General features: G+C 49.5%; 1 protein-coding gene across 2 annotated transcripts; it reads right to left on the minus strand.

Moving 5' to 3' along the window:
* Window positions 1–7253: 7253 nt before the first annotated feature.
* LOC135829351 (uncharacterized protein TM_0508-like) lies at window positions 7254–11019 on the minus strand. Of its 2 annotated transcripts, none has more exons than XM_065341757.1 (2): window positions 10743–11019; window positions 7254–9004 (listed from the first exon to the last, which is right to left on the minus strand). In XM_065341757.1, exon 2 carries the CDS (start codon window positions 9000–9002, stop codon window positions 8409–8411), a length of 594 nt encoding a protein of 197 aa, XP_065197829.1. In that variant the 5' UTR covers window positions 9003–9004; window positions 10743–11019; the 3' UTR covers window positions 7254–8408. The 2 variants fall into 2 exon arrangements, with proteins under 2 accessions (XP_065197829.1, XP_065197828.1); XM_065341756.1 differs by lacking the exon at window positions 10743–11019 and adding an exon at window positions 10387–10736.
* Window positions 11020–12284: the final 1265 nt, after the last annotated feature.

Genomic DNA, 12284 nt, shown 5'->3' on the forward strand with positions numbered 1-12284 from the left:
ACTCTTGATACGATCATGTATTAAGAGGCTATTCATACTACGATATAGGCTATTCATACTACGTTACAATACGCGTCACGTTTTGGAATACGACGTACTGGCAGACGTCGTTTTCATGCAGGTGCATTCACACAGGCACGCACACGCTGCTCGCACAGCTGTGTGTACAGCTTCTTTTGGACACAAACTGCTGGGAACGACAGAACGAAACTCGGTACAGGGGTCTGGATACGTCGTCTATGTTTTCGTACCAGGGCTAGGGGTACGATTTTCCCGCCACGTTCCATGTTGTCATGGCTATCCGGACGAAAACGTCACGTACGCCACGTTCTGGGCGTAGTGTGAATGGCCCATATAAACCGGGCATATATATGCCGTTGGGTACAGCGATACTCAATGGGAGTCAACACTAAGAGAGTGATAAATACATGTACCGTAATCCATGTTCTTATTTTCGAATAAAAGAGCACTCTTGCTTATATTAGATACAAGAACATGCACTTATAAGTGAATGAAAATCACGAAACCACACGAGGTTCATCAAGGTTCCATTGTACTGTACTGGCATTCACCAATAACATACGTACTTGCACGTTGATGCGATGTTTCTCTCTCGCATATAAGACAAACGAAAAAGCACTTGCGAAAGGACCGAAAACAGCGACTTTTCGATTGTAAGACCATGATCTTATATGCGCGAGATTACGGCAGTAGGGAGTTTTGTCAACGTTTTGGATACGAGCCATCTTAAATTCTTTGCTCCCCCTGCATTCATATCATCATTGGTTTGCGTGTTCGACAAAACACCTTTTAGCAGTACAGGAGTAGGGAACCTTGCCAATGTCTGCACCTGGATATATGCATTCGCAAAGTGAAGGGTATGTGTGTGTGTGTGTGTGTTTGTGTGTGTGTGCATGTGTACATGTGTGTGTATGTGTGTGTGTGTGTGTGTGTGTGTGTGTGTGTGTGTGTGTGCGTGTGTGCGCGCGCGTGTGTGCGTGCAGACACACAGACGAAATGAATATGTCACATCGTGACTGATATGATGTCAACATGCCGTCCAGCTGTACAGTCAAGCAATGTAATGCGGGTGTGAGGGGGGGGGGGGGGAGCTAAACAGTATTCCTGTCAGATGGACCGATGGAAATGCCCCGTACGTCCTCGGACAGGTGCGCGTCAAACGCGGCCATTAGCTGCTCTTTGTCAGGGAATTCCATTAGTGCGTACAACGTGCCATCTCTCTGGCCCTGATGCACGGCACAGCGTACTGGTCGAAAGGGCTTGAACAGCTCCATGAGCGCTGGCGCCCTGGCCTCCAGACCGTCCGGGAACATTCGGAGAAACGCCACGTACGGCGGCGACCGCATGGCCTCGCGTATCCGTGCGTAGCGCGTCGACAGGCGCACGGCCACTTCCCGTGGCTGACCCCCGAGCTGAACAAACGTGCCGTCTCGCTGCAGAGCGGCCGCCAGGTGTTCGGCACTGGGAAAGAAGACGAACTGGGAGACGTTCCTCGAGCTCTGGGCACTCCGAAACAACTTCATCTCCAGCGGCGAGCAGCCCTGAAAGATGGCCTGCAAGTCGCTGTCGCTGGCGACGAGCGGATGCTTCAGGTGCAGAACAAACGGTGGTTCAGTAGGCACGGACAGGTTACCGTGCTGGATAGGGCCCTTCGGCGACGACATCCAGCCCTGCTCTGCTGCCCAGCCTGCGGATGCCGCCACCGCACCAAAGCCGTGCCCAAGGCCGGGAGGAGACATGCCCGCCTGCGGTTGCTGCTGCTGCTGTAGTATCGCTGGGCTGGGCATCCACCCGTGCATAGAAGGGTTAGAAGCGTGCATGTGGCGAGAGTTGCGCGGGGTGATTCTGAACATGGTGCCCAAACACTCCGGGTCGCCGGCCTGCTTGAACTCGCGACGACGAAAGGCAGGCGGCGTCGGCCCGTTATCGGGGAACGTCGGCACTCGCACCTCACCCTCGCTGCCTGACGACGACGTCGACGTGCTTCCCGAAGTGGTTGTTCCTCTCCACCTTTGAGATTGCCGCACAGCTACGGTCGGGTCAATGGCCTTCTTGCCGGATGCCGGTCGCGAGTACGTGAATGGTCGTGTGTTTGGCGTCAGCAACTGCCGCTCTATCAGGCTGCTGATCGGCGGCTGGGATGTGGTCACCATGGTTACAAGATTGCCGCCACGTGCTGGGTTCCGAGCTGATCTCCCGTCGTGCCGGCCCGACGGTGTAGTCACCGCCGCTGCCGCGTCTGTGTTTGCCGAGACACTGTGGCGGTGCACTCGTGCAGTGCGCTCGGTCGACGCCGCGCCATTGCCGCCGTCGCTCGTGTGCGCAGCACTCGTGCTGCCGTTGCCCGCGCTGCTACTACTGGCCGAGCAGAAGTAGCGCGTGTACGTGCGCGCCGTACTTGAACAGGCTCGACCAGCAGCAGCGCACGCCTGCAGCCGTGGAACCACACTGCACCGTGATGTGCTCCTCTCCAATCCTGTTCTTTCAGGCGTCGCCATAGTTACGTACTCAACAACCTCACCACCAGCCATACTGTTCGCACGGTCCCCAGCCCAGGCCTGCAAACGGGCCCCAGCTGCAACGGTGCCACCACGCCAACATCGCACCACTGGCACTGCGCTGGCCAGCATGCCTTCAAGGCAGTATTCTTTCCCTTGTGTGGCAAATAGTTAGCCAGATTGTTAGCTGCTTTGCTGGAGCTGGACCGGGACTTGAATGGCTAACATGGAAATCAGTTTATGTTAGTAAATCTACTGAGTTCAAAACTATGTTTAGAACTGTTGCGCGATATCTATTTCAGACTCACGACTGATGCGTAGCGGCTACACTCCGAGCTTTCCGAGCTTCGCTTCGGTAAGTAACTTTTTAGTTGTAGTACTAGTAGCGATAGTAGCTAGTACTAGTAGTGTCTGTGGTGAGATCGAGAACCCAACATCTAGTTAGGCTAGTAGATCTACCTATGCCAATGGCTGGCCCTAGCCACTATTCCTCGGATCTGAGTCGAGTGCATGATTTTGTTTTTGTGTTCTTTTTTGACTTTTCCCAGCATAATTATTACGTCATTATGTCACAGCAATGCATGTCGTGACATAATGACGTAATAATTATGCTGTGACATGTCGATCGTCAAGCTGACAGCATACTGCATCACATCAAGAGTACATAACTGTGTAGTTAGGGAGCATCTCATAAGCTATAAGTTCGCACTTTTTTTGTAAACGTAACGCATTTCGGATAGACTTTACCCCCCTACCTCCCCCCACTATTTGAAAGTCTTATCGCACATTTTCAGTGTAGATCTACTGTACTGTCCATGCCATGGTATGCACAATCATGTACATGGACATGGACGCTAGTGTGGAAGTGAATGACATTCAGTAGTACCACATCTACTGAGTACAAGTAAGTAATAGTTTTAGTTACAGTCTTACTCTTAGTTCAATCAATGACATGTACACACATAAACAGAGCCAGAGGTCCTCCACAACGACTGTACTGTCAAAGCTGGCCAGGTGGCAGGTACACGGTTTGATCAGGCTGGTGTGACATTTGACACCTCTGAGTAGCCTGCATGCGTAGTGCAAGGGTTAGATCTACACCTAAATAGGCTAAAACACACCGGTACCCTGCTGTCTGAAGCGGTCTAGCACAAGCACAGCACTGTATTGTACACATCCAGAAAATGTGCGAACTGTCATTTTTCTATCCGAAATGGGCGCTACCCCCCTACCCCCGTTTCGAAATGCGTTACGTTTAGAAACAAAATGCGAACTTATGAGATGCTCCCTTATGTACTCTTGATCACATGTAATATGCACACGCATCATACCCACTGTTGTGGACATGGAAATCCGGTCGCACGTCTAGCGGCCTCAGGGCGCTGGCCATGCAGCCGTGGATAAGCGGTACGCACATGCTGCTTATGCGCAGCAGCGCGCTGGGCGCATCTGATCAACATGTGCCGGCCCTGCACGCAGAGTTCAGTACGCCCTGAGGGCGCCGGCCCCGGTCAATCGACCGGATTTCCATGTCCACGACAGTACGTAGCCCGGCAGCTAGTAATAGGCCATTCACACGAGGTGTAAACACTTGCACGTGTGTGACCAAGATAACACTGCGCCATGGCAAACCGTGATCCAGTTTACACGGTGCTGGGCAAACTTTGCAACCGTCAATGTATCCATAGAGACCTGAAAATGCCGGGAAATGTTAAATTTTGAATTTTCCGTTGTTCAAGCACTGCATATGCAGTACGCACTTTCAACAACCGACACTTTTCCTGGCGTGCAAAGATAATCACGAGCAAAAGGGCCTCGGCCAAGATAAAAGATCAGTTGCAAGCGTGTGTCTAAGTTTATCGTATCCGAGTAAATATCCTTTGAAACGGTACGATAAAAGTGAGTTTGCACGTCGTGTGAACGGCCTATTAGGCGATTCACACGACAGGCAAATCCACGTGTACAGAAAAGTCACCATGGAGATATTCCTGCGGGCGACCAAAATTTGTCCGCGGGAATCAAAAGTGTCCATGGCCTTTTTGCCCGCGGATGCACTCATCTGCGGGCACTTTCACAGTTATGAGTCTGTGAGGTCGTACTATCGTACGGTAGTCTTGAACCCTGGTTGTTTGGCCTTCGTCTTTGGGTACTCATTCCAAATCCCCACAGTAACGTCGTATACTCACCGGATACTCGCGGGAGCTCTGGCCGCCACCCGCCGTCGTGTGAACTGCAGCCTCACGTTTCACTTCCTGCGGGCACCTGGCAAACGTGGATTTGCCTGTCGTGTGAATCGCCTATAAAAGGGAGGTTTCGCTCTACGGAATTACGTATGAAAATAACGTAGGAACTGCACGTAATTTTCATACGTAAGAATCAGCGCTGTTGTCACGACGTTGACATGATGCTCAACGTCATGAGAATATTTGCACTGTAGTTTAACTGCCTGACGTGTACACAGTTGTTGGGTTTCGCTCTACGTAATTAATTTTTCTCCACCACTGCTAAACATCAAACATGCCTTGTTGCTTTGGAGACGCGTTGGCTGCATGCGCCCACCGCAGGCACCACGAACCGAAACCGCGTTTTCCATTTTATTTTGCACGTGGTGTACGGCCCGGTGTGTGGACCGAAGGCCTTGTGTTTCGCGCGACTTGAACGTTGCCATGGATAAATCCGGAAAATGCGAAAAAATATTTCAAAAAGTCCTACGGAGGACCCAACGTACGTACATGTAGGAAAGAGCTTTCCTACGGAAATCCGTGGAGAGATTTACGTATGAAAGTTGCCCTCACTCCCCGGCATACGGATTTTCATACGTAATTGTGTAGAGCGAAACCTCCCTAATGTTGCACTAAGATTAGATTCGCTAGCAGATTGTCGGATTCAATGACAGAATAGTTATTATTAAATAATAACTATTATGTCATTAACTGGTTTGAGGGAAAGAGACAAACGGGAAAAGTCTGAAGAAAAATTGACTGTCACCACCAGGACTCGAACCAGGGACCCTCGCTTGTAGCCAACGATGCTCTAACCACTGACATTGAAAAATAAATTTTATTTTTTATTTTTTTGACAAGTGCCTTATAGGGCTTGAAAGTGCTACGTCACAGCATAGCAACAATTTCAAAAATTCAAAAATTGGATCCAGTTTTTGTATGGATCCAAGCACATTTCAAGCCGTCTTACTCACAGCAAGGTGATGTAACCAGTGAAACTGACTGATTTGGCTACTGGGGGCGGGGTTACAACTGGCGGCGAAGTAAAAGTCACCCCTGCATACGACATGAGTGGGTTGCTATGCACCCGCATACTGAGGCAATAGCAAAGTCACACCTTAGTGGATCCAAAATAGAAATCTGATGTCAACTTAGTACTCCCTGGCCGTTTTGACGTCATCACTTTCAAGGCCTATTGTGACTGGATGTGTGTTTGCGTCGATTCTTGCGACCCAAAACTTACCTTCATTTTTTTTAATTTATACAAAGAGAAAGACCAAGGAACTACAAGTTACGCTATACTGTCCACTAACACCACCAGTTACTAAACAATCAGCTCATGCGATAACATTGCACGACACTGACCGACGGTACTGACGTTCTACAACTAACTGGCTAACAGCTCTAGCACATCTTGGATGCGCACTCCAACAGCCTTTCAACTTATTTCTATAACTTAGAACCTTCCAAGTTGGAAGGCTGTTGGAGTGCGCATCCAAGATGTGCTAGAGCTGTTAGCCAGTTAGTTGTAGAACGTCAGTACCGTCGGTCAGTGTCGTGCAATGTTATCGCATGAGCTCAGTAACTAGTGGTGTTAGTGGACAGTATAGCGTAACTTGTAGTTCCTGGGTCCTTTCTCTTTTTTTAAATTATTAATATTATTATTATTTTGAACTCGGATACTGAGCCAGTAATAAATTAATGTAAAAAAGAGAAGAAACACATGAGAACGAGTTATGCAGCAACTATCCACGACTGTAACAAGATGATAAACACAACGTAGGCTGTTGGTTTGCGCACTGGAGATGTGTTAGAGCTAGGTCTCGGGTCGCTGAACGTCTCAGTAGCCTGTCAGTTTTGTGCCATATTATCGCACTTTCTGACTGTTTATCATCTTGTTACAGTCGTGGATAGTTGCTGCATAACTCGTTCTCATGTGTTTTCTTCTCCTTTTTACATTATTATTTTGGTTGTTATGCTAGACCATGATTCATAGTGTAGTGCCCAATGCTGTACACAATGAAAAAGGACTTTTTTCTTGTCACTCAGAGTCTCGTGTCCTGAAACTATGACTCGAAACTCTGAGTAACAACAAAAAAGTCCTTTTCGGCTTGTGTACGCATTGGGTACAATACTTTGTGATCTAAAGGTCCCTGGTTCATTCCCGGGTTTCGGCACCACATTGTAACGGAATTACAGCCATTCCGTTCCCCGGCACGCAGGACACGCAGGACAGGACTAGTTTGTTTCCGTTATGATTATTGAAAGAACACATGACTCCCATGGGACGAACAAGAAGACTGACAAAAAGGACTCTCTACTACAACATCGCGCATGCTCATATCACACACGCACGCGACTAGACGAAGACAGTGTTCGGGGAATGTCATCACCCAGGAAAACAGGCACGTACACACACACACACACACACGAAACACACACACACACAAGTGTGCCCCCCCCTCCTCACTGCCTCGCACAAACACAAATGCACATGCTCACACCATAACCATCAAATTGCCGCAAGTATAACTCATGTCTCTACAAGCGCAACGACCAGGCAGACATGATTGACGGCCGAAAATCATTTCACTGAGTTCACTGTGCCTGCAGTGTGCAAATATCTCTGTGTGGAATGCATGCAGGCGTTGAATGTCAGCCAGTGTCAACGGAAACTCTACTACAACAGCTATTCCTATGCCGTGGAAACTGCCGCGGAACATCAGCATCATCATAATGATAAGATTCTGCAAAATATTTTACCAATCATGATAAACCAGGAAGCTCAACATGTACAAAATTAATTATTGCATCAGCCGTCCCTAAATCAAAAACACTATGATTGTCACTAGGCCGGCCCCACACTCACACGCTCACACACACACACACAGACACACAGACACACACACACACACACACACACACACACACACACACACACACACACACACACACACACACACACTTTGCGTGCACACATGCACAAGCCGGTTTCCGAAACCCGTAATGCCATACGTTACGACCATCGCATGCTATAGCCGTTGGAATCAAGCTGCGGGAAAAGCCGCCGGCTGCATTAACTCAGTCAGGATGGAGTTGTGCAAATGGAGCTTGAATGGAGGAAAGTGAATATATGGGAGAATAGCCGCGTGAAGTTGGACCGGCTTTGGCAGTGCAGAGCGCCTTCAAGTGCACAGGATCATGCTGTGAGCCGACGTAGTGCTGAAAACGGGACAGCTACAAGCCCTTTGCTGTCCATGCAGGGGTGTCACAGGGCAGTGGGGTGAGCTACGACCAGGGGTCGGGGGTGGGGGGATCGGAGGTCGAATTTTTCGGCCAACAGGGCACGTTTTAGCACCCAACAGGCACTCTGGGCGGACCATCGTGCACGGAAAGTAGCACGACCATGGGTATACTGGCTATACGGTGCGTGACGCCCCTGCCAGAGTGCTGAATCCTCCCTGACCACGGCAGTCATGACTGCGAGTGCAGTGCTGCAAACGGGACGGCTAGCCTTTTTGCTGTCCACGCATTACGGTAGCAGAGCGCTGAAGCCTCCACCATGGCAATCGTGACTGTGGCCTTTTGCTCAGTGTCCATGCATTACGGTAGCAGAGCGCTGAAGCCCCCACCATGGCAACCGTGACTGTGGCCTGGGCGTTCACGATCACACCACGGTCAGGTCGGAGGCTTTTAGCGCACGCCGGAAGTTCCGCTGAGTCTCAGACGTCACTGCGCAGAGGTGCACCTTACGTATCGTCATCGTCTGTCCGAACGTCGACTGGAAGACCTGGATGGCATCGACGATGCTGTCGGCGCTCTGACGCACCGAGTAGCCGAACCCACCGCAGCCGATCGCGGGCAGCGCTACGGACGTGCAGCGTAGGTCGTTGGCGCGCACCAGGGCGTGATAGACGGCGTCCTGCAGACTGAACGCCATGTCCTTCAGCAGGCCGACGAGCAGCAGGTGCTTGGCGTGCGGCAAGCGGTGGCCGGCCGGGAAGTGTTCCACGGCGTTGGGTAAGATCCACTGCTGCGACAGGTGCCGGTCAATGCAGTCGTATACGTCGTTTCCGGCCGCGCGCACCACGCCCAACGCCAGGTTCCCCTTCAGCTGGTGCGAGTTGGCCAGGACGGAAATGACCAGCGCGTCGACCTCCTCTCCGATGATGTCACCCTTGGAGAAGTGCACAGCGAAGCCAGGTCGCACGGCTTCCGCGCCGGCCATACAGCTGCTGCTGTTGTCCCCGTTTTCGGCCATTGCTGTAGGAAGAGTAATCACAAACACACATACTTTCACTTACACATGCCCGGCATCGTTGAAGCGATGATAGCGAACAAGCTATGCTAGACATGGCAACTTGTGCCGCACGCCATTCGACATAAGCCTGATGTACACTAACAGCTAAAAAGAAGTGGCTTATTCCAGCCTTCTCAGTCTGGCCAGTGAATTCCTACTTAGGGGCATGATCCGTAAATATAGATATTTATTTAGAAACGAAAACTAGTCGTTTAGGGGGGGGGGGGAGGGGGTTGAGCGCTTGTTCGTTTCTCAAAAAATATCGATGTACATTTTGCATGCGTGAGCATGTCCAGAAAAAAAAGATCAAAAATATCGATACTATGTACCATTTGTATGTGTTCGTTTCTCAGGGAGGGGGTTGAAGAGAAACGACTAGTTTTCGTTTCTAAATAAGTATCGGTATTTACGAAAGCCCCTTAGTTTTCATTTTTTCATTCATTACTTTTTTGACACACACCCCACACCACATACTCCGGCATGCACTGGCTGTTGGTAGCCACACACACACACACCTCAGACCTCAGACATGCCCATCGCGGAAGCGATGATAGCGAACAGCTATGTTAGACATAGCAACTTGTGCTGGGATTACAACATTCAACAGCTTGCAAGGCTGATGAATTGACCGCCACTATTTTTAGCTTGGTATCCACCACAGCTGTTTGAAGTGACTTTTTCTGGCCAGTGAATCCCTATTTTCACACACACACACACACACACACACACACACACACACACACACACACACACACACACACACACACACACACACACATACACACCTGCACACACACACACACACACACACACACACACACACACACACACACACACACACACGTGCACACACACACACATACACACACACGTGCACACACATACATGCACACACACACACACACCATCACACACACACACACACACACACACACACACACACACACACACACACCACACACACACACACACACACACACACACACACACACACACACACACACACACACACACACCACACACACACACACACACACACACTCAACCGTGAACGTTCATTGTCTTTTCTGCAAGTACAGTGAAACCTGGTTAAGAAGAACACTGATAAGACAAACTTTCGCTTTAGAAGAACTAGTATTCCTAGCTCTATTGGATAAATCACTGTGTATTCACTGGGTATAAAATATGGATAAGAAGAACTCCCGTTATTGCGAACAAATACCATCGGTCCCTTGGTGTTCGTCCTAAAGAGGTTTGACTGTACATACAGAATTAAACGATCCCCAAAGGAATGCACAGACGAGACAAGCGTTTGATGTGGGTATAAACGTTAGATCAATTTTACCTTCAGGCTTAGCCCACTTTGCTAATAACCGTTACAGCGGCCGAATACTGAATAGAACGTCACGTCAGGACCCAGGAGACGTACCGTTTACTAGTACGCTAGTATCGATAACAAGACTGAGTTGCAAAGTGCTAAGCTGTTACTTCTTGCCTCGAACTGTTACTTGTTTGGATGGATTACCACGCGCCGCTCGAACGAGTGCACGCCACTGGTCACGGCGTCGATCCGTTTCTAGCCGCTACTGCTCCCGTTCAGCAGAGTAGGAGGGAGCTACATGTCCTAAAATTTCTCCCTGAGCACTCCAATAGTCAATACACATTCCTGATATGACATAATTATGCAATCACTACACTCACGATCTAGTCCAGCCACGTCCGCACAGGGTTGGCTGTGGCGAGCCAAAGCAGAGCGTTTTGACCCGAGAAAGACCTGGACTACGGAGCAGTCACACAGAGACTGACTGTAGCTACGCAGAGCTTTTGTGCTTTATATTTTGAACTCCTTGAGTTTATGCACTCCGATCCGATCATGGCACTATCATTAGTATGACAAAGCTAAAGGATCTGCATGTACTGATGATGTAGGCCCCGGAGATCGAGAGTCGTGAAAACCTTTCCCTTCATCATCACGATCACTATAGACACTACATCATGTAGTCTACAAATGTTGTTCGTTCAAGACATTTTTACTTGTAGACAGTGTACCATGGTGTACATGTAAAAGTAAAATTTGATGTACCGGTAGTACTTGTGCGCTGAGCCCTGAGCAGTAGCCAGTCTAGTATGTCAGCCACCTGGCACATGTGCTCATCTGCATGTCATACTCATAGCCTGATGATTCATGAAGCGAAGCGAAGGGCCAAGGGCAAGGGATCATCACCATTCACACATGTACCATACTACGGTCCATAGTGTGAAGATCTACTCTGCGCGCTCCGCCGCTCCCGGAGTCGACCCGGACCGTCTGTTCGCATCGGGGATCACGGATTAGATGTGGAGGTTGTACATCATGCCATGGACATGGTGCTCACTGCTCATTCAGTCATTGCTCAACACAGCTCACTAATCACTAGACGTCACAGAAATGAACTTAATAGTAGTGTTGCTTCACACGGTTAACACCAGGGAGTCGTAATACGACTCGACTCCCTGGTTATCACCAGGCACCGGAAGTACAGCTCCCTCGACTCGTACTTAGTTGGAGTGACGATGACCTACATTATTACTATTACTTATTACTATTAGGGCCACATACATGTAACACCTTTATCTAGTGGGCTGTACTAGCCGTGTCATTTTGTATTCGTATTTATGTATTCTCCACAGGCCTTAGCCTAGATCGAGGGAGTATCGATCTCCGTCAACAGCTTATGAAGAAGAAGAAGCTGAGGAGAAAAAGAAAAAAGAAAGACGCGGGGTAGTAGCTCTGACATCGCTACTCTACGTGGAATGAATCCAGAGCAGAGGGCTAATGGGGATTTTGGGGCTCGAACCCGCGACGTCTCTCGCCGTCTCGGTTCGCACATCACTTCCGGAGTAACACATCGTGTGCACCTCTGGCATGGCAGTCGTGTCACCCAACAAAACTCAACACGACTGATCAGTGATCACACAGCATGGGGCTGTGTTCCCCAAAATGGACAAAACAAATTGAATACAAACAAGAACACGATCGATCAGCAACAAACGCACAGGAGGGAAGCGAAAAATGGCAACTACGACTCGTAAGCGTCACTTGCTCATGATGAGTGCTACTTCTCACACGCTCTACGGCTCTAGTTCCCGCTGAGAACCGTGCTTCTTTGCTGACCAAGAACTTCAAAAAGTGCATTCTTTCCTCAGCCAACGTTTGTTCAACCTGAAGCGGCCGACAGCGAAACCAAGTTCCTACACGAAACA

Source organism: Sycon ciliatum, chromosome 13, assembly GCF_964019385.1.
Source record: "Sycon ciliatum chromosome 13, ocSycCili1.1, whole genome shotgun sequence".
NCBI classification, from domain to species: domain Eukaryota; kingdom Metazoa; phylum Porifera; class Calcarea; order Leucosolenida; family Sycettidae; genus Sycon; species Sycon ciliatum.

Coding starts and splice junctions, on each gene's coding strand:
- LOC135829351 (XM_065341757.1), bottom strand. CDS start 9,002: ATGGCCGAAAACGGGGACAACAGCAGCAGCTGTATGGCCGGCGCGGAA.